This window comes from Platalea leucorodia, assembly GCF_965183815.1.
Source record: "Platalea leucorodia genome assembly, chromosome: 3".
In the NCBI taxonomy this organism is placed as follows: domain Eukaryota; kingdom Metazoa; phylum Chordata; class Aves; order Pelecaniformes; family Threskiornithidae; genus Platalea; species Platalea leucorodia.
In genome coordinates, this window is record NC_138825.1 from 42,982,762 (window position 1) to 43,006,921 (window position 24,160).

A 24,160-nucleotide genomic window follows, 5' to 3' on the forward strand; every position below is an offset into this window, starting at 1 on the left:
AGAGCTGCAGCTAGGAAGTTCTGTATTTGCTTGTTTTAAGGGGGATCCCATATGGATAAACAATGTCATTCTTCAGACCCAATTAGATTTAGCTGACAATGAATCAGTCCTGTTATGTTGCTATGCCACCGTGTCTTACCAGTCTCTGATAAATTACTGAAGCAGTTACACTTCTAAAAGCCACCCCGTTTCCGTGAACCACTGATTGTGTATGTATGGAACTAGCAAGGTGAGCTTCAGATACCGAGGTGCTCAATATCAAAGGGTCATATGATCCATTTAATATATTTATTAAATTCAATATCTATGTTTCAAAGCTGCTGCAGAGTCCAACTGCCCTAATGATTAAGAGCTTTCCTTCTAACTCCTAACCTACATTTATACATAGTTTATTCCATTTGGTCTTGTGTAAAAACTGCTCTTCCATTTAATGAGGGTTGGTCTTCCTTATTCTCTTCCAAGGATAATGATAGCAAGAGAAAAAAAAAAAACAAAACAAAACAACAGAACCTCCCAAAACAGCACCACCACCTCAATAAAAGTCAAAACAGTTTGAAAAGCAACTGGTGGCAGCAAACAAAGCAAGAATCAGTTTTGAATCTGTAAATAAATCCGTCAGTAAATAGGGGGAAAAACACAACCTGCAATCAGTTTCACAAGCAAGAAGAAATAAGGGCTGTAGTGACCAAAAAGGCCTGTATAAAAGCAGAGACACAGATAAAGCAGAGACTTAATCAAGTCATCAGAACTTATTCATGGCTTCCTACAGAACTAAGTAAATACTGAAGAGGTCAATTTAAAAAAAAAAAGCCCACTGTAAACATTGTTTGGACGTCAATTTAATCATTATTTTGCCAAATTGCTAAATACAAATAGGAAACAAAACTAAGCCCAGTCAGGACTTACAAAGAATACTTGAAGTAACTACTCCACTGTTACCACTGAAAATTTTGCCCCTTTCCCGCTGACAAAGGAGGGCTCTGAATGAACTGAGGACCAGCGGACACAAGCAATCAGGCATTGTTGGCAAACAGGGGGACAGGAACTGCACTGCAAAGCAGTGCTGAGTCTGGACCATGTCCCCTCTGCACTACACCTCCCAGCACCTGGGAGACATAGCCCAGGCACCCTCGTGCAGAAAGCCAGGCTACAAATCATGCTTTTGAGGCACCGTTTAACCTCTTTTGTTGGAATTCTGCATTAAGCTACACTGGCATTGCACAGCTCAGGACTGGCTTCCCATCCCACTACCCCTGCTGGGTGACACAGCTGTACCTGCCTCTGCAGCCCGGGATCAGATTTTGGGCAGGTACACCAGCAGACAGCTGATCCTGACCTCTGAAGAAAAGCAAGGAGATGATGGGCTGAGGAAAGATAACCAACCATGTCAGCATCATCACCAATGCATTCTGAAACCAGCAGCTTTCATTTTGCCAGTGCTGGGACAGGCAGAGGTTTCAGCGCATGCGGACACAAGGAAGTGCTAGATGTTATATTGTATCGTACCTCCCACTACGCATTGCTGCAATTCCTTCTGCAAGCAATATGAGAAGAGTTCATTTCCAGAAATAAAGGTTACATCCAAACTGATTGTCAGCTGACCAAGACAGTCCAAAACACCTTACTAAGGTTAATAACCGCTCTCCTGACGCTACTAAAAAGGTCATTATCCTAGATCAAACTAGATACGGTTTGAAGACCAAATTACAAGGAACATTTTTACAGACTTCTACTAAAGAAAAAGCTGAATAGCTGCATAATTCAAAAACATCTCCACATTGCACTCGATCTAAATTTGATGAATTTACAGATTGTAAGTTTGATACACTGCCAGTTCATTTAAAGTTCTGAAAATCACTCCTGCAGCAGCCAATATTAGTCCACATACTTTTTACTTTTCAAATTAAATTGAATGATAAAATGTCTATGTTGAAGCACAAAAAAGTTGACACAGACATCACCATTCTGGGCCAGATTAACCAAGCAGAGTTAATCAGAGCAGTTTGCACATCTGAACAAGCAGATTATAAACCAGAGATAAGTAAATATACATACAGTAGAATCAACTGCTTTGATTATATTTTGGATGACCCGCAAGATGTGTCTAGAAAAGACTCACAGCAGGAAAAACAATAAACAGAGAGCTCAGACAGCTAATTAATACTGCTAATTTAACTTGTACCCTAACATGCCACTTACTGTCATCTGCACTCTGTCAAGGAGTAGATGGCGACAGTTCTCAAGCATTGCTAGTAAATTATTTTCATTTTGCCCTTTCCCTCATAAACAAAACACCACTGTGACAGAAGCTGCTTGACCTACTTTTTAAGGAAGACATTTCCAAAGAAGCACTCCCAGCCTGAGAGGCCAGTAGCAGAAAGCCTTGAACAGCAGAAACTTTCCAACTTCCAAACAAAAGATATCTTATGTCAAACAACATACGCACTCTTCGCAGTGCCCCTCCGCCCCCCACCCCATTATTCCCGATTTCTGCTCTATTTTCTTTGTACCTCCAATGTGTGTAAAAGCACGCAAACTAGCTACTAAACTGACTTGCTGGTCTTTTCCCACAGTGTCACAGATGTCTTAAATTAACCTCACCTATTCTTTTCCTGGATTATGAATTTTAATTTGTCCATATACTCCATAAGTAAAGGACAAGCCCCACAACTGCAGTGAAAACACAGACATGACGCTAGTTTATCACTCATCATGGTAGGCCACGAGACATGTGTTTTCCCCAGATCTCAGGGATCTGCAGAACTCTAAGAGACTGCAAAAGAGCTCTGACAAACTTTCTGTGGATATCACAGAAGTGAAGTAGCCTCCTGAAAAAGTCTGCTTCTCTAACTTGCAAATAATTTTCTTAACTGTGCTATTTCACATCCAAACAGCAGCAAGTCCCAAAGTCACAAAATCACACTCTACCACAGGGCTTCTCTTTGAAACCTCAACATTAGCTACTGCTGTGCATCTACAGTTTCAAGATGGCCAGCCTTGTTTTATCCTTGCCTTTTGTTTCCCCGAATGCCTGTCCCTTCCATTTTCCTCCACCTCGAGACCCTCTGAAGCAACAACAGGCTTCTCCTAATGAGCTTGTGCTGGGGCACAGCAACCACTGTCCTCTCAGCCGAGTCAGGGGAGTATGATCTCTGTAGAAATGAAGTGGGTTACAGCCAACAGATGCTCATATATTTGGGAGCAAAATTCTTCTGCCACAGCAGAGGAATTTTGAAGCTCTTACTTCTTATGCTTAGTGCAATTCCTCACATAAACTAGGTAGCACATGAAGACCCACAATGTAACAGCCAGTCATGGATAATGCGTTAGTTACACTAGAATAGCTACCCATATTAAATGAGGGGGAAAGGTGATGGTTTATTGTTTTTAATTGGCATAACACAAAATTCCCCTTTGGGAAAAACAACATAGTTTTTAAATTACTTTCTTGGAAAAGCAGCATGGATTTAGTTGGGGTGGGGGGTGGGGGTGGGGGGGAAGTATTCCCAAAATTTAACCTTATTTTGGGATGCTGGAAAACATTAACATGAGTTTGGGAAGCTTACAAAACACTCAGTTTTCAAAAACTTCCTGGAATCTCCCAGTTCCTAAGAGCTGGTGGGGACAGGCAAAGTATTGCTGGAAATTAGTGACATCTCTGCTGCCTGCAGATCAGACATGGGGGAGGCGGGAAAGGGGGAGCACATTCAACTTCAGTGCAGAATGAGCTCTTCTCAAGTCTGGTGGTTCAGTGCTGATCCTGGCTGGGATGGCCAGTCATACTGTCACGAAAACACTTCTCCACTTAGTTGATTTTTCACCTATCACATCAGGAAACTGAAACCTTAAGGATTAATAAAAGTATTTGAAAAAAATAATGTAGTTATACAGTCCATCAAGTTTGAGAAGTGTCCAATTATTCCAATAATTTAGTTCAGACTGAGCTCAGGCAGGTTTTTAAGTGCATTGTATCACATACCTTCAATGAGTTAAAGCATGCTTAGTGACAGCATAACCAGATTATGCCAAATTTCTTTGCACATGGATATTGGTGTCTTGCTTTGGCTTTCTTCTCCTGCATGACTAATTTAAGGAAAGGGAGAGGAGAGGCAGCAGAAAAGTAAAAGAGCTTTATTTCAGTCCTTCAAATAGTTAGGAGCTTATCAGTAATCAGGCAACTTATAATCACAAATTCAATCCAAAGTTCATAGAACACTGGGAGCAAAAATAAAAGTCAAACATAATCAAAAACTCTGTCAACAATGATATGGCTCAAAGAAATGTGGTATAAAAGCAGCTGTGCAAAACACAGTTTACAAGCAAGCTTTATAGCTTTCTTTAAACTAACCAAATAGACTGGAAGTCAACGTTAGCAGTCTCATAGTACTCAGTAAAGTGATGATAATATGGACAGCACTATTTATCCTCTGAAATAACAATGACTCTTCAGGAACAGCTGAATTAGCCCTTATCTTACAACTGTCTCAGGATTATAAACATACATAATGGCAGAGGATGCATGCAGCCCTCCCATGGATAGCATCAGAGTTACAAGCTCCTTCTTTCTCTCATCTGTGTCACCCACAAAAGGCTGGGAGCACTGGACAATGTCGCCCCACATGGAGTCACCATGTACATTCTAAACACAGAAATGAAGTCACCCCTTCCCAAAGCCACATACTTTTAAAAACAGCCAAAGGTTCTCTGTCTCTCTTGTCCAACTAGATTACACCCAAACACAATGGACAAGAAGTTCCTACATCTTGCAAGAACATTTTTCTTTCTTTTTTTTTTCAAGAATAACCCATCTTGCTTATTCACAATGTTAATATACTTGAATTTAAATTGTGCCCTCTACATACACTCCAAGGTTTCTATTTAATGATTTATTTGAAAGAGCTGTTCTTCCTTATTGTGCAAAGGACAGAGAACTGGCAAACTCATTAAAAAAAAATCTATTTTGAATAGTTTCTCTTCAGTTAGGCTCTAGTTCTTCTGTTTTTAAAAATTTGTACTAGATCTTTAACAAATATGGTGAGGTTGTACTTGAATCAGCTCAAGTATGTAAATTTTCCAAACAAAAGAAAGCTAAGAGTATTCCTGCTCCATAGGTGACTCACATTCAGAACTAAATCATATGCATGACTATTTTATGACCTTGCTTGGAATCAACACAAAGTTGAGTTGCACTGCAATTTAAATTACCTCCAAACTTCTTTTGGCAAGAACAATCCCTTGATAGTAACTAACACTATTCTTGAGAGACCTGATTTTCTAACAACAACACCTGCATTCATTAAATCTGAGCTTTTCAGAGTCATTGGCATCACCTGCTGTAGATGCTAATGTGTTTCTTCAGGCTTTTGTAGGAAAGGTTGTTTGATGCCTCAATTCTCACAGGATTCACCACTTTGAGGCAGATTCCTGACTTCCTTCCTCTCCCCTGACCATAATCACACCCACAAATCCTCTCTCAAAAGCCTTCAGCCACTCTGATAGCTACATAGCTGGGTCACCTATAAAGCAATTAAATGATTTTCCTAAGATGAAAAATGCTCTCTCTTCTAACATAGTAAAGCCAAAATATCAACAATCTTTCAGGCAGGAAAAAGTGGACCATGAGATATTTTAAATTCCTCTTATATGTTACTGTGGTGTTACCTATTTCTTAAATGGAATCATTTCTTTCCAGGCATTTGAAGCAAAGCCACCTGGAGCAGAGAATACAGCAGCTGCTCAACTGTGCCAAGCGACAGAACAGCTTAGAAGAAGAATTAAAGAACAGCAGACTATGTAATTGAAATGTAGTAAGAAGGTTATTACGCAGGATGTAATACAAGCTGAAATATGGTCAGGATAACCCCAAATGGCACATTTTCTTTTATTAATACAAATGGTTGAAACCTTGCTGTTATTTCTTTTCCGAAAGGTTTCAGCTTTAATGCATGGCATTGATTAATTAGCACTATGCAAGAAGGTCTTGCGTAACACAGAGTCAAGCCATTAACCTCACTTGCCTGAAGATGAAACTTGAACTGTAAGTATTAAGTCCTGAATAAAACTCTCTATTCTCCAATGGGAAATAATTTCCGCACCACTAAAATGCCCACATTGCTGGGGTGAAACACTGACTATTTAACTGAGCGCCACAACACCCGTTTCACTTAGGAGAGGAAATGAAGACTAATCCATAGAAACTACAGATGAATAAACATGTTAAACCAGTAAAGCTCTTGCCAAAGAGAGGACATGGCAAAGACACCAGAATTAAAAAGTATTTGGATAAAAGCTACTGTAGTGAGTAAACACAGACAAGACTCTAGTTTGACACTGCACTGAAGCATCACTGTATTTTTGTAGTTGATCCTATGTAAGGCAAAAGAATCTAACAGAGGCAAAGATTTTTATTAGTTCAGCCAGTATAGGTGATATGAAAGGCAATAAGAAGCACAAGCATGTCCAAAACAGAAAAAATAGTAAAAACAACCCCAAACAATAAAATAAGACAGACTAGGATTTTTCCAGAAAAGAGGTGACACAATTCAATGCAAGAGAAATTATATTGCACAAACTAGTTAAATGAGTGTTATTGATATACATTACTCTTTTCCAGTAACAAATAGAATAAGTAGAAAATGGTTCAAAAAGTCTCACTTCTCCTGATCTTAGTTTTTTTGCAAACAAACTCCTAGTTTTAATAAATTTAACATTCTGCTTATATATAAAAAGGCTGCAGGTAGAATACAACATGGCAAGTGTGTTATTTCTGTGAATGTCAAACAATCAAGCAAACAAAAGATCTGAACACCACAACCAATTTGGATTAAATAGTAGTATAATTACATACTTTTTTTTTTTTTATTGTGCTACATAATAACAGTGGTTAGAGTAGTGTATCTTCCAGCCTGAAAGTTTCTATCATTTTGAGCACACCTTTGTGTACTTAAAATGTAGAATGCACTTGAACAAGTGCAGTCGCTCCAGAGATGCAATTGCCATAGCTCCAACAAAATAAAAAGAACTATAGGAAGCATTGAGCTCTTCATGCTTATCTTGGCCTTTTTTTTAAATAGGAAATAACAATATTGCATGCACAGCCAACTCCAGAGGGTAATATATCCCCTTCTAAGATAAGTATCTAAGATACATGTAAAAAAGGAATTGCCTTCTGGAGTTGCCTGCCTCTCCCCATTGACAACTGAGAGACACCAGATGAATCCTACCTTTATTATAAAGATCTGTGTAATAAGAGATACACAGTAATGGATTCAGAACACAGATAAAGCATGCAATTTAAAAAAAAAAATATAGGTTTTATTTTAAAGGAAAGAAATTACTTTCCAAGTTCACTCATCTCTCACAAGAAGATGATACTCTTTTTTTCTCCCCAAACAACTTCTTTTTTAAAGTGTCTCTGTATAATTTAAACTATTCTTTCATCTTTTTATATATGTGCGCATATGTCTATATACATATATACACACCCTGCACAAAAAAAAGACATCAGTTAATGACATACAGCAAGCTAACATTGAGATATAACAGCATATATTAATCCTTAAAATAATAAATATCACGGCTCACTAAGCCAGTGGTACCAATTGTTCAAAATCAGTATTGTGATATATCTAAATTATTATTTCCTTAATATTAGCATGGCAAAGAACTACTTTTGTTAACAATTCCACTCACTGCAGCATTTAAACAAATAATTTAGGAGAAAAATTAAAATTTGCCAAGAGAAATGCTTACCCACAGAAGCTTATAGCCCAAATTAGATGCTACAAACCACTATAAAATGCACTCAATTCACATAAAATGCAGTCAGAAGACATGTTTATGTAAAGCTGTAGAAAACAGTATAATACAAAAGGAAACAAAATAAGAGGAAAGCTGATAAGGGGAAGTGTTACATGGTTTTACAAAAAGCAGACATTAAACTTAACAGAGAAGGATATTAAAGATTAAGTTAAAGATTAACTCCGCAAAAGATGCTCCTTAAAGTTTTGAGGATTTTATTCTGGTTTACTCCAACTTTGTTAATTTTCCGGTAAAGAAGGGTATTCAATAGCATTTCAGCATAACCAGAGAGTCTGAAAAGGTGAACATTATCTATAAACAACAGTTGTTCTATCAGAAAGTATGATTGATCTACTTGTAAAAATCTGCACTGCTCTAGTTTTCTATCAACAGTTCTGATCTCAATGAGATAGTTCTCTCCAAGCTAATAAATTGCCAATATCTAGATGCTTTAATTGACAACGGTAAAAGAAAAAAAAAAAGTCTTATCTAAATTTCTGAATAAATTTACTCAGACTTAACATAGAGCTCATCTAAAAGCAATGAATGCAGAATTGAACTGTGGATGCCTGTTGTAACAGCATGAATTAAACTTATGAATCTTATTCCTCCTCTTCTCAAGCACTTCGTTAGTCCTTTCAAAAGCCTAGATTTTGTTTCCCTGAGCTGAGAAATGTAAATTACTTTCCAGAAGCTATGTCTTTTCTACCAGGTTCCCCTTTTCCCCATTTCTCCTATTGCTGATGCTGGCTAAGAGAATACAGATACTGTATATGCATTTGATCAGTTGGAAGTCAGAGAACTGCAGTGATTCTTACCTGGCTTCTACCTTGTACTTTGCGAAGACTACTTTTCAAATGAGTCTTAAAATGATTATGCTTAATTCAGGCACATGTCCTTACAACAGTTGTCCGCTATTAGGTAAATTATAGGATAACATTGGTATGTTGAAAATAATTAAAAATAAAATGAAAAATGAAGCCATACCTCGTTGTAAAGATACATGTCAGTGGCGTATGTTCTTCAATGGTTTCATCAGTGACCTGCTGGTTGCCAAAGAGGTCCCGTTGGCAAATAAGCAACTGACAGTAAATTAGGGTGAGCACTGACATGGCTGGTGGTAGAGCCTCCAGCCAGAAAAACCTTTATATTCTTGAGGTTTGGTCCAACAGAAACCTCATGATATTCCCCAGGTGCCAGGGTGGGTTCATGGCACAGAATAACCGCCAGTGCAAGTAGGGACCAGGAGTGGAGGGAATAGGCAGCCAGACCCGGCAAGGGCAGAGCCGCAGCTGCCCTCATCTGGGTGGGCAATGGTCCCACCTGGAGCAGGAGGAGACCTTCCAAGGGCCTTACAGCCAACATGTCCCTGAGTTTTATAAATATTCATGAGTATTCTAATTATTTAGATGATTGGGGGGGGGAAATGTAATTCAGTCTCTTTAAAAACTTTTTTTTTTTTTATTATTTACTCTGATTAGCTTTCCTCTCCCACAGTTGGGGCCACATAGCTTTTAAACATCTCAATATTATCTTGTTTATTTCACAATTACACTCATATAAAAATCTAGTTCCAATATGTATATTTATGTAACATAAACCTCCAAAACATCCAAAATAAGCATTCAGAAAGGAACTCTGCCTGCTAACTATAAAAGAACAAAGAAAACATTACTGACTGCTCTAAGCAGCATACTACTTTTATTATTATTTTTTTCAGAAGTCCCTATTGAATCCTTTCTGTGAGAAACTCCAGGAGTTATCAAACTCAGGCTTCTCAGGGATACGGGAAGCACCATCTGCCTCCAGCAGTCAATGTCCACCAAACAGGAGATAGATATATTTAGTTTTTCTTAAAACAAAACAAAGTTCCATTTTTTAGGCACATGTTTGGGTGCTTAATCCTACGTAACTTTAAGGTCCTCAATTTTCATAGTAAGCATTCAGCATATTTTCTCAAGCTAGGTATCCGAAATTAAAATTACGTAATTTATTACACTGTAAACCAGGCTGCTGTGCAGGTCAGAAGTGTAAGCAGGCAGGAGAGGTGACGCCACATGCGGTGATGCCATGTGCCTCCTCCTGCCAGCCCCGCCACCCTGAGAAACATGAAAGGAGAACACACAACACTGGGCAGCAGGTTTGCCTAACACTTACAGAGGTTGAAGTAAGCAAAATTCTGAGGTAAACGATCAAAATACAGCAACTCTGGGGTCCTATATCATACAAAAGAGCTTCTCCAAAACTCATCTGTTGCCAGCAACCAAGAGGAACACAAAAGGGGTGGTAAGGATGCAACTGCTGGCATCTCCTGGCCTCCAGATTGCACACAAGTGATGCTGGCCAGATCACCTGGACATGCACTTCAGTGTTGTGATCATGCCAGTGTGAGAACACAAATAGGTAAAATCAGCTCGATTACGGATTATCTAAAATAAAGCCACCTCTCCCTTCAAAAAGATCTCTCACTGAGCTAGTTGCACTAATCTCCTGCAGCTCAACAAGGTCTAACTTTGAGTGGAGGAGCTGGTGCTGCTAGGGCACCAAAGGCAGTTGATTACTGATACGGCTCTCCTAAATCACACGCCATTTAAATCCTTCCAGCTTTCCAGGATCCTCCCCATCAAACTGATAATGAGTTGGATAGTTCTGTACTGCATCTTGGTTTTCCATTGGAAATTTACCTTCATAGCAGGAGAATAAAAAAACCAAACAGGTCTGAAGGACTCACAGTATGTTCTTATGTCACTAATTGTTAATGAGAAAAAAACCCTAGATTAACATTCTAAGGACAAAAACAAATAATCAGTTTACTAGTATTTGCATGTGTTTTTTTTTTTTTTTTTACCCTCATAAAACTGGCAAGCCCTTAGTCTTTTTGCAGAAAATGGCTGCCATTGCTTTTTTACAGTAGCACATTAGAAAGGCTAAAAATTAAATATTAATTCATCAGATATATTTTCAAGCAAGTTTGCTGGAGCTTTAAACCCAGCACTTTCTTTAAAAGCCTGGTGCAGTTAAAGAGCACAGAGTTTAAACACAAGAGTAACGTTACCACAGAGCCTCTTCTTATTCCAAGCATCTTTACTCATTTACTATGTTTTTTTAAAATGCAAAAAGCCCACAGAGGTGGTTACTTGGTACAAATAATTTATGAATTCAGAAGAAAACTATGCACAAATTCAAACCTATAGAAAGTGAAAATATTTTCCTGTCTCCATTCAGATAAAGAAATTGCTTGCAGCAGTTCATTTAAAGCCAAATCCTATCACACTCACATTAGAAGGACGCTCTTTAAGAGGAAATAAAATGATGCACCGATCCGTTGACTAACGCATCAATCGGGACACGCCGACAGAGAATCATTAGTCAAGATTCCCTACTAGTAGAAAATCACTAGTAGACAGCACATCAGCAGCAACGTCTCTTAGGTTACTGAGTCTTCCCTTAACCAATACCTAACTTTGAGGGTAGTTCCTCTGTAGCTTTTGAAGCTTCCGTGGCATAATTTATTCAAGACTCTTGACATAGTGCAGTCCTTCTGGATCACAAAATCAGCTTGAAAATAAAGTACACAGAAGTGTGTGGAAATAAAAGGGCAAAGGAGTTCTTTATTTGAATGTACTGAGGCAGCATTAAAAACCTAGTTTAAATGTGCCCAAACCAGAAATTTTCAAGACAAACACTAACAGTTATTCCTTTGTTTCTGTTTATTAGCTGCATGCATCTCAGTTCAGGATATATCTCAGTAGGACCGTGATTACTTCCATAAATAATGCATGCTTCTTTTTGATTCTCTCAGTGTACCTGCTATGCCATTTATTCTGGTATCCAAACGAAGCCCGTGATGTGTTTGGGCAGCCCGGCTAGCAGGTGGCAGGGCAGGACAGACCCAGAATCACTGAACGCACCTGCGTGAACTCTGACAGAGCAACACTCTAAGCAAAACCAGAGGCAGTCTAGAGAACCCTGAATTTCCACAGTAAGGGGAAAGCAATGGAAATAACAAAAACTGATTGTTTTTAATACTTATTAATGATGATTTACAGTTAAAATGGAGCACTTCAATTACAACACTATCTGTAAACTGCGACGAGCCATTAGCACAGAGAGGCTGAAATAAGAGTTCAGAAGCAGAAACGTCCAAAATTGAAGCTTTCCAGTACTTAGTGTTGGTACAGGAGGTTTCAGGAGATGGTTTTTGGCAGATTGTTTTGAGTTGAGAAATTGAGATCCAGGGCTAGACTTTCTCCATGTTTTCTTCTTGTTGCCTTTTTTTTTTTTTTTGTCTTTTTTCTTTTTGAAGTCAGGTAATAGGACTATAACACTACCTAGCAGTTGCTGATGTTGTCCCTACAAGTTGTCGTCTATACTACCTAACACTCAGAAAATACAGCTGGTAAGTATTAGGACTTTGGGATACCTGCTACAGTTTTTTTTTATTGAGCTTCCTAGACTTATTTTCAGTGTGCCATCCAAGTAAGTTGATGCTATTACATGCTAAAAATTTGTTCCTTATTCTTACAATTTAACATAAGGTCTGTACCACTTATCTTGTTTGTAGATGTCCTGACCTTTAACATTTTACATATTCTCTTTTTAGTTATCATAAATGTCTCCTAAACAGCACCCTGGCTTCTGCTTTTTATTGCTTCTTTGTCATCCTGTGCTGACTTTACATATTCAATATCTTTAAAAGAATCTGTTCAATATTAAAATACCGTATGAATTTTCTCAATATATAGGAGACAATTAAGAGTTTCCACTTTTTATTTTTGTTTGGGTTTTGGGTTTGGCTTTTTTGTTGTTTTTTTGTTTGGGTTTTTTTTTTTGTTGGTTTTGTTTGTTTGGTTTTTTAATCTCAGTGGCATTGACTGCTTTCCAGCCAGAAAAAACTGCCAAAGTTGATACCAGCTGGTCCAATGCAGAATGACATACAGAAGACACTCAATAACTACAGGCTGATGTATGATTTTGCATTTCTAGTACTCCTTCCTTGTAAGAGATTCCATTTCCCTTTCACATAAGTTCTTCTCATATCCCACTATCTCCTCTAAAAGCCTGACTTCATCATCTTAACATATCTTTCCGTAGTAGGTTTCCCTGGTCTAGATAATGGAGGACAGGATTTGGAAACAAACTGGAATTATCATCATCATTGTTATTATTTTACAGATTCTAAATGTATATTACTGTTTTGAATATTGTTTCTTCTCTTGTAGGGTTTTAATTTGACAAGTAAGGCTTATTTAGCCTCCAGATATCATTCCGCGAGCTACTGCAGAAAGGGTAGAAAATCCTCTAGGTTTCACATCATGTGTGGTGACATTCAGTTTACTTCCTGATGTCCACTTTAGCTTTAACCTGGTTAGAAAGCAGCAGTGGGGTAACTCACCAGGCTTCTGAGAGCCTACGTGAGTCTTGAGCTGATCCAATAGTGAGGGGGGGGGGGGTGTGTGTGAAGATGCCCTTTCACACACACGTCCTCTTTGCTTAAAGAGCTTTGACTGCAAATAGGAATAATTCTGACAAATAAGACTGCCAAAGCAAGCAGTGTTTTTTTAATTGCCAGGGCAACGTAAATGGCATTTCTTAAACAATTTAAGATGTCATCACACTATTTTTTTTTTTTTTTTTTTTGTTTGGCCACAAAGGAAACACTGTGGGCTGGATTCTGTTCTCATGCTGGTGGACGTAGCGAATAACTGCAGTAAAATGTGGTGTAGCAGACCTCTGGAAAAGGAGACAAAATCTCTCAGTGTTTACACATATGGGATAGACATCCTTTCCTCTGTTTCAAGAAGTTAGTTCTTCCACCAGACCTGTCACAAAGCCCTTATTTCATCATGAATCAGTGCACATTCAGGATGCAAAAACAGGCTCAGAAATGTATGGCATATTGCTGATAAGGAAGAGGAGAAAAGAAAAGGTCAAGTCTTTGAAGCAAATCGGCTAATTCGGCAAATAGAAAGCCTGGTTAGGGAACAATGCAGAACTCAATGAATACCCGGGGAACTGCCTCGCAGAATCAACAGGTGCTAGATAACCCATCAAACAATATCTTTTTTTTTTCTCAATAATTTGCCAGCGGAAACAAGTGAGGTGATGTTTTCTTTGCTATTTATCTGGCTCCCTGGTTTCAGAGTTGTATGGTTAATACCTGGGAGACATATCATTTGAAATGCAAAGCCAGCTGAAATTGTTAACAGAGAAGCAGGCAGAAGATGCCCTCCAAAGGGATGGATGCTATATGTCTGTCCATTTCACTGTGTAAATACCTACTTCCACCAAAAATAATAGTAACGGGTTTTGCTGGTAAATATCTCTATCCATGTATATGGGATATTTAAACACATTTTTCCATTATCAAGTGAAAATACACCTCTGGAAACTGTATTGCCTCTGTCTTAGTTCATTACGGTACTTAAGCATATCATAGGACTGGCTTTGACTAATGCCATTAATTTGCCTCTTCTATTCTCAATGCATGTAACTCTGCTTTTCTCACTACTTCTGCATACCTCTAAGGACTCTAAAATCTGGAACAGGAATAGAAAACAAAAGACACCTTTCATGCTTGCATGTCATATCTTCTCTAACTTGAACTCTAGACACAGACTTAAGGTAACAAACATTTACAGACAGATATTAACAACGGCTAGGCAATTATTCCAGAAAATTCAGTACCATTCACAAATAAACTTTGGCGTAAGAGCCACGTCAAAACCCTTAAAAAGGAGAAGAGCAAGGCAGTCGGGATATTAATCTCAAATGCTTAACCTGATACTTGGACAGGAGACTGGACTGCTATTTCTGGCGTGTTAAAGAGCAGTCAGTGGAACATTTTGATATCCTAATTTGGTTTGTCAATGCGTTTAGCCAAATGAACAACTAGTGCTTTGGATCTCATTATTGCATGTCTGGACACTGTAAATCAGAAATGATAGTTCAGTTATATTATGAGGAGCCTTGCTTTTAATATTATTGTTTACACAATACTTAACATTGCTCACAGATACTATAATCAGATTAACTGTAGGCACAAAACATAGAAGCAGTGCAAAAATAAAACTGAAAACGTATTTCTAAATATTTTCTCCAATTCCTCCTCCCCGCCCCCCATGTTTTGAATTATATTTGTAACATAGTTACAGTTATTTTGTTCTTAAATACGTTGTGGTATGTGTCATACCAAAAAGAACATTTGGCTGGAATCTAATTTGAACTAAGACACTCCACACAGAGGTGAAGATGCTTTCAAGCTGAAGGAAAAGATAACATTTCAAGCTGTGTATCAGGATCTTCGCACAGCTCTGAAATCATCCAAAAGAGAGAAAAATTTTGTATGCTTATTTTTTGAAGTTAAGTTTTTAAAACATCTCAAACAGCTTAAGAAAAAGAACTGTTTTTTACATATTCAGTAAATTAACAACTCTAGGCTAGTCCATATGAAAACAACGGGAACGACATCCAGTGTGGGTCACTACAAACTTTTAGTTCCTTCTCTGAAGTCAAGTATTTAGTAAGTATGTACAGGAACAAAACTTACCATGGACAAGGAAGAGGAGAAGTATCTATCATGTTTCAGATGACTGTAAATCATCCAACTGGTAGCCCATTATACCATATGCTGATGAAAGATTTTGCCATAACCATGAAGATCTTAAAAAAAAAAAAAAAAAAAAAAAACAAAACAAACAAACAAACAAAAAAAAACAACACACAAGATAATCAGATATGGAAATAGTGAAAACTGAGTGTTTCTTATTTAAAATACAATTTCACTGCTCTTTAAAGCATACTTTTAAAAAGACAGTTAGAAAAGAGCCTGTTGCACACCATCGCCATCCAGCAAGAGCTTCTCTTACAACCACTGCAATTATTTTGCTCGGATAGTTCATTTTCAGTTCTTTTGCAGTTTTTTTGGCTTTCAGCTGACTTTTCAGGATTCAGATGTTTTATTCATTGTTGTTTAATGATGATAGTTTTATGCACCAGCATTTTGCTCAAACCAACATTTTCAAGCACTATTTTATTTTCTTTCTGTTTTTTTTGGGTTTTTTATTTTTTTTGTTTGTTTGTTTGGTTGGTTGGTTGGTTTTTTAATGCAGGACTTCACAGTGCACTTTCCACCAAAGCATAAAATCCACACACCAAAATTAACTACAAAGGTGCATGATAGAGAAGAGCACCGCATGTGAGCGGGCAGCCTGGCCAGGCCTGCAGCCGGGCACACGCATCAGCAGGCAACTGACAACGCCAACACCTCTAACACAAGGCATGCTGCTTAACTTTTGGGTTAAGAGCATGCACAGAACAAGGAACGCCCATCATCCCATCAACAGCAACATATTTCTATTAATTCCTTGTTTCTATTTCACTAAACATGAAGGCCAGAGTCATACAAAGCTCATTTGAGGACCTGATCTCAAAGTTGCATTTTTAAACACAGATGATGGGCAGATGGTGGGCAGGAAGGCAAGAGGGCGGGCTCCAGACCAAGTGGTTGTATAGCACTGAGGTAAAAGCCGATGGAGTTTCACCAAATAACGTATAATGTCAACAATTTTCAACAGTCTTGTTTACTCCCAATAAATCCTTAGTAGAGCTTCTTGAAAAAATTTCTTTTACAGAACCATTCTTTCATGGTTCCTCCAAATTCCCAGAAAGTGCAGTCACTTAAACCGAAATACTAGCTCAAACTGAAAATTTGACAAATTTGGGTTTGTTTGTTTGTTTGTTTTTCTCAAAGCAAAAAGGGATGGGAGAGTTCTACCACTCTTGAAGCATCCCATTTCAATAGTTGCAGATTTAAGTATTTCCCCTTAAAAGAGGCTTTTTATTTCAGTTATATTTAATGTCAAATCTTAGGTTAAAAGAAAGTCAAGTAAAACTGTGATTCCAGCACGGTGGTTCCTCTTTCATAGAACATTTTGAAAGTGGGGGGTTCCAAAACACGCTTTTCATCAGATACAATATGAGATCTCAAAGATATCTCTGAAGTGGGGTTTTACATTTTCCATAGAACTGCACAGATCTTAAAAGCTAGGGAATTTATTTTCTTTTCACCTTTAATGAGAAAAGCTTAGGTAAAATGAATATAAGTTTTTGACCATTTTCCACTGATTATTTTTGTCTGCATCAATCACACTTTTCTTTTGCCCCCTTCTGCTGAAATTCTACATCTAAATTCTGCTAATATCTTAAGGGCAGCTACCCAACCCTTCCAAACATTTAACCTTTCTGGTCTGCCTTTCTTCTCTAAAAACCCATTAGAAATGCTGAATTACAGGCTCAGTCAAGTGATACATCAATTTATGAAAATTGGATAGGTAGAAAATGTCATCGCACAAATTTACTATAACCAAGTCTTATCCAGATTTATTTTACAAGGGAAATAAATTCTTAATTGTCCTAAACATGAGAATATTTTATCATGGTGGAGACATGCACGAAAGTCAAAACAAATAAGCTTAGGAAAAGGCATTATACTCACATACAATAGTTTTTGATGTGCATGTTCTTCTAAATACTTTTCTGTACTCATTTTCTAATGCTCTTTCAAAGGACAAAATTACCTATTTTCAAGTATAGTCAGGCTTTGTTCAGACAATCAGCAACTTTAAGCAGATCCTACATCAGGCTACTTATTGCTGCTACTTCTCGTGTCCCCGCTGTCTTTTCAGGACAAGGGAACAGGAGTGGAGAATTGGTCCAACTCAAAAATAACTTGTCAAAAACTTTTTTTTTTTTTTTTTTTTTAAAGGCAGGTCTGTTTTCCCCACTCAGTTCACCACTTGGCTACAAAACCCACGATGCTGGCGTAATGGATGAGGTAGCACAGGGGTAGGCAGAGACAGGAGAAGATAACCTGCTTAACCTGCCACTGCTGCTACTGAAACACGTCAAACTGTACCCTTGTTTTGAGAAATATTTTATCAGTGAAGACAGTATTTATATGAATACATTAGTATTTTAACCCAGTATGGCAAGTTCACAGCTTTGCTGTGTCAATCTAGTATGCAGTACAAACATCTAAAATTTAAGGCTTTCTACAGACCAAATTAAATTCAAATAAAATGTGAAAAATGTGGAACAGAATTGATATGGTGATTTGGGGTATTTTACAGGATATTATCTTCTTCCTCCCCCCCCCCCCCCAAAGTCTGCAAGAACCAGTATCTTTATGATAAGCTCTTCCCATAACTTATTTAGATAAAGTGATCTATTTATTATTTTATTCAAATTACTTCCTTTTTATCATTTCCAGCTCTTAACTTATGAAAGGGCATCAGCCTGGCCCTGCCAAGACAGAGAGGTAGGTAATCAGATAATTAAGTTTTACCCTACATTGCTCCTTGAACAGGTTTAGACTTCATTGAAAATCTTCCTTCCAGGTGATTAAAGGGGAAAAAAAAAAACAACAACAACAACAAAAAACAAACAAACAACAAAAAACAAACAAACAAACAAAAAACACAAAAACAAAAACAAAAAAATCTACCACAAAAAAACCCAACCCCAAACAACAACAAAACAACTAGAAAAAAAACTCTAATGTTTGGGGTTTTTTTTATGTTTAAGAAAACTGTGAGGAGACAATTTCCCACTCTTCTAGTTCTTTCCTTTAGAAGATATAAAATTAACGTAAGAACTCTAAGAGTCTTTTTTATACATTAGCACATGCTCCCCTTTCCACTAAAGCAGTATCTTCCCCAAAGTTTTCAAAAACTTTGCATATTCTTCTTTGCAGTGTGAGAAGCTGTAGAATGTAGAATGCCATCGATGTGCACAATGAACAGGGCCTGGTCAGATACCTGCTGCAGCCACATTGTAATTTCTGCATAACTACCCCGTTGTTTAAATAATTACACTGTCATAACTGGAGGTAAACTTGAGATTAAAGTAAATGCACTCTATTTTATATGGCAATGGGCTAGTTACATACACATGATCGATCATTGCGTCTCAAGTGCAAGAGCACTGACTTACTGCTGTGAAGTGCAAAGCTACTAAAACATTTTAACAGAAGCCCCTGATCATCATTCGGTCATAGGATTGAGGGCTTTGTCTTGCAGGACTAGATTCCAAGCTGCTCTTAAGGAAGCTTTAGTGACCAACTTAAAAAGCTGGAAATGGTGTTTATACATTCTGCTAACTGCCTTAATCCTTCGAGATGACATCTGCAGAGCCAAAGCAATACAAATTTTGGCCTTCCTGTGGTATTTTGACTGCCCATAAAATTAAAAGCCATAAAAAGACTTTGATGTTTTCAAATACTTTAAGAATATGAAAGAAAAATAAACCTTGCAAGGATTAACATGGTTATATTTTTCTGAATACACACAAAACCAAATAAGGTAGCATTCGCAATGTAGAGGCTTTTGCAGGGAGCTACTAAATATTGGTGAAAGTTACAAAACACCTGAAATGCAAACAACTACAAATCTACTCATTGTAGCCACAGTCTTGATCTGTTCCCAGCACTTAAGTGGCACAGGGGGACAGTAAGAGTTTATTTCTGACTTCACTGCTGGACACAAAATATCTAGTTGAAATTAGTCACACCTACAACTACATGAAAAACAGCAGTCCCTGTGCATCAGCATCATATAGGGACCGCATGTCTCTGCGGGCAGCTCTCGCAAGGTCAGCAGCGCCCCGGCACAGGTACAGGGACTGGCACCAGTAACCACCTCCAGCACGAAGGGCAGCCTGCTCGGAGAGCAGAGGTTCTAAGGTCAATATAATACAAAAAGACTGAGACGGTCTCCGAGGATCAAGGAAAAATTGTATCCTGGATTCACTTCTCAGAAATGCGGCGACAGTTTTAGACTGTACGCATGTGTCGCTGCCATCTCCACAAAAGCCCTTCTAAAAAAGGGCAATTTCGTGAGTGTCCTATGCAGCTACATAAGTATCCAGATAGAACACGAATTAGCAATTGATTTCATTAATTAGAAAAGTTGCTTTGAAGGAAGTGAACATTATTGACAAAAGTAGTTTGCAAGCATTGCTCTCTATCGAAACCTAAGCTGTTATTTCAATAACGGCAAAGTTTTTTCTTAACAAGGAACCTGCCTGAAAACTAATTAGAAACCACAGGTATTTTGCGTGTATTTCACAACCAGTGAAAGGCTAACGTCGAATAGCCAACTGCAAATGGCTTGGCTTCTACAGATAAAATTCATGAGTCACTTGCACACCCTTTACAGTCAGCTTATACAAGCCTGTCCCAGTACTGCTCACCTGCAAGGGCAGAGTGGCGGGTGGTCACTCATGCAGTGACTGCCTCTGCTACTCTGCATGCATCCCTCCGAGCCAAAATATATATTTGGGATTGGATACATATTTAGTTGTTGGATACATTAATTTTCACTCATGAAAGCGTATCACAGAAGAGAATATTTTGTGTACCTGTACCTCTAATTCCAAGCATAATTCTTGACCCTCATTCTTTCTTTTTTTTTAAATTAGTCAAACCTATGGTTACTACCTGGTATAACGTAACAAAAAGAAAACACAAAAACCCAACAGTGCTGCCAGCAACACACTGTGCAAATCAGGATGGACACACTGTAAATGCATACAAGTGCTCAAGAGCTTTCATGATAAAACATTCAAAGTACAGCCTGTTTTAAATCGTTGACTATATTCAAACTGATTGCTATTTATACAGTTTACTTAAAAGAAAAACTCTCATTACGTTTGGTTATGCTAAGATTTGCATCAACAACATGCTAAATGCCAATTGATTATTATAACACACTGAAGAATAACAATATATTAATTGTTTACAGCAGGAAGTGAAATTGGATGCGTTTGTCCCCTTATAATGAACAAAACTGGATCACATTCAAATGACCAAACATTTTGGCCCTTGGCAACTACTGTAACTGTTGTTTCAATCAAACTTTTTTTAATGTTATGAATATGCAATATTTAAAACCTGTGGAGTAGCATATTATTGCTTGAAACTCTCAAGTTTGTTTTAATAGTGAGACCTTATAACCACAATGCCTAATGAGTACTGATAAAGTGCTTTTTAGTCCTTACACAACCTCTACTAGCCACTGACCTATTTTCAAAGTCTAACCAATTCAGCTTACACTTACAACAAAAAAAATCTACTACTCGGAGGCCAAAGAATAGGATTTTCCGTTAAAATGCTATTTTCCAAAATGAAAAAAAAAAAAAAGGTCCAAAAAATAAATGTAATGAAGCGGCATTCAGAGCACAGTTAATTAAAAGTGCATCTGGCAGCATGCATTGTTAAAAAAAAAAAAAAAAAATTGGAATTTTCACAAATAATTGGCTGATACTAACTTTTCAAACAATAGATTTTCAGTCTCAGGAAGGAAAGGCTACTTACCTGTGATCTCTGAACAGTGAATACTGCTTGTAGTAGAGCAAGTGAAACTGTGAAACACAATTTACACTTCTCTTGCGTCTTTCTTTGCTTTTTTCTCCATAATGATCCCCCAGCTTACTACATCCTCATTCAGTGTTAGCAATGAATTTAAGGTTATTTGCCTCAACACTCCAACACAGTGATGTATATAAAATTATTTATGATTTTATTGTAATTTATTTTAAAATAAAAATTCTAGTAACAAATCAGTGATGGACAGTATCAATTTGCTTTGAAATTTAGGTAGGACTCCACATAGTCACTAGTGGTATTTATTATTTCTGTTGTTTTTTAGAAGTGTTTGGATGAACATTTTGCTCTTAATTTCCTGTTCACACCATGGTCTTCATTTAGGCTATTTACTTCAGATCTGCATGAAGCCTCGCAATGCTATGTCGATATTTGTCTGCACGTTTTTTAAGTTTTGTGGGAAAAATACCCATTTTGCTGCTGTAAGGGAACAGAACAGAGGAATCAACATGTGTGTTTATATCAACAGGTTCTGAATATCACTTCTTATATGCATGGTAATAAACTGTGCATTTAATATGCTCTGAGTATAATTTTTAAAAACTGTGTAATTTTAAAAAGACTTTTCTCCGAAATCGGTACATGAACTTCCCTTGTCACTCACTCTCTTTCATTAGCAGCACATCAGGCAAAGAAATAGAGCTAACGTATTTCCTGTGAGAGCGCTCTCTTCTGAGCAAATACGTAATGAAAACGTGACATTCGTTCTCCAGCACTGTGGTGCACATCCGTTCTATGATGCAAGGTTAACTTTCATGGTGGTATACAGCGTCTCACAGATTCTTGACCAATGGACGTCAGGAACAACTGTGCTCTGTCCCTGTCAACTACCTATTTCTTCTTTTCATGCTAGAGGAATAGCTTTATATTTTTTTCCACCTTGCAGAAAATGGCTGACCCACCAGAATATTTTTACCATATCAGCAACATAAAGGAGATGTCACATGCAAAAATACTGCTTCTCAACACATTTAAATTCTGTGAACAGACATTGATATTGCTTGGCAAAGCCAGTATTTGTATCTCCATGTTCTATGAACCAAATAATATTTTGGGGAACTACAGAAGTTCCTGTGCAGCCTGTTGTGCTACACAGCTGTTAAAACCAAACCCAACTTTTTCTGTACTGTTATTTCATCACCTTTTGACTGCGTGAGATATGAATAAAGTAGGAGGGCAATGAATAAAGTCAGAACTGATGGTTCCAGCAGATATTCTACCATCTAGCAATAACAGTTCATTAAAAAAAAAAAAAAAAAAAAAGAACAAGATCAAGAGAAAATGACTCTTTATCCAGGAAAGAATTCTTATCCAGGATTGACTGTGGATGGAGCCTGAGAGCAGTACACGGCTCCCTTGGTCAACTTACGCTCACACAGCAGCAACACAGCTGCACTTAGCATGTGCCCCCAGAACTAATCCTTTAATGAACTGGTGTTAATTAACAATAAATCTCTAAATATGCCAGCCATATCATCACTTGTGGAAAAAACAAATAAAGCTTGAAATAGCACCTATATTATATTGTAATAAAACTTGCGTAGGAGAAATGAGGTTGGAACAGCTTCATGGCATCTCCTCCTTAATGCATGTCAACACCAGCAATGTGGACTTGGACTCAGAAGTGAGGGGATGACAAACTGTTTTTAACCTCCTCAGAAGGGTTATTCATCCTCCTTTTCACTGGTGTGTAGGACACCCAGCTTGGTGCAGCAAATACCCTCTATATACACTAACTGGGATTACAAAATATGAAAACAATCCTCGTGTCTTGGGAGCAAAGATAGAATTTAAGATGTGAGGGAAAGAAAGCGGCCATTTTGGAGTCTGTGGTTTACAAGATGAAGTCTCACTATACAAGGAAATTTAAGCAGTCAGTAACTGACAATTATACAGTGCACAGACTGATGTTAATCATGATCTTATAAATAAAACTGTTCAGCTGTCTTTCCATTCATGGCCTTCATATTAGTTGCATTAGTTGTCTTCACCTGGCAACTTTTAATGTTACACATTTGTCTAGTGTTCATTAGTTGTGATTCCTTTAGAGTCCTGTACTTGGTTGCTCTAAAAGACTTCCTCTGAGGCCCCAGATCTTGCTCAGTGTTTTCTTCTACAAATGCAGGTGCAAAATGCTGATTCCTCCTCCCCGCTGCCTCCTCCCCAAAAAATACAATGAGAAGAAGGAAAAAAAAAAATGTACTTCAGAGTGGAGAATAACTTATCTCTGTCACCTAGACTGAAGAAAACTCAGTAGGGGCAGTGCGAGAAAGTGGGTTATTACAAAATTGAAAGATTTGGGGATTACTGGCAAGACAAAGTTCCCTGGTATTTTTTCTTTCAGAAACACACAGAATAACCGAGTATGTTCCCAAAACTTCACATCCTGCTCTTCTGGCTAGCAACAAAGCAGGTACTGAGCTCTCAACTCCTCTGTGCATTGGTGCTGCTTTTTGCTAAACCATACTACCAGCTAAAGCACGGCCAGCATTTATGCACTTACAATGGCACAGTCAAGCATCAGCCAAAAAACCCTCGGGGATCTTACAGTTACGGGTTCAAGTTAGAAACATACAGGCACTTCTCAAAGGATGCAGCAGATAGCAATGGAGGAAAAAAAAAAAGTTTTAAAAACTGTCAGGGAAGAAGTTGAAAAGTGTCAATACTGTACCTCACCCACCTTGTACATGGATGAGTAACTACTACAACATTTGAAGTGTTGCTTTACCCTGGAGCTTGCTAGTGATGCTCTAAGCAATTCACAGGCCTGTTTAGAGCGGCAGGTTTGGGGAGAGGGAAGGTTGGGACCTCAAATCAGGAATATAGGAACCAGGAAAATTACTCTCTCTCTCTTGGGGAAGGGAGCCAGCTGACCCATTTGTCAGAGCTTTTTCCTCTGAGGGACCAAAAGAAATAATG

The 24,160-nt window shown here is 37.9% G+C and overlaps 1 protein-coding gene across 1 annotated transcript in view; it reads right to left on the reverse strand.

Annotated features, from left to right (window-relative positions):
- The window catches only part of CHRM3 (cholinergic receptor muscarinic 3), a gene marked incomplete at both ends in the record, with an annotated part of 197,041 nt that extends 181,660 nt beyond the window's left edge, over window positions 1-15,381 (reverse strand). Inside the window, 1 exon segment of the mRNA XM_082305801.1 lies at window positions 15,350-15,381. Within this exon segment, the coding sequence (XP_082161927.1) occupies window positions 15,350-15,381 (32 nt within the window).
- Between the last annotated feature and the right edge of the window lie 8,779 nt (window positions 15,382-24,160).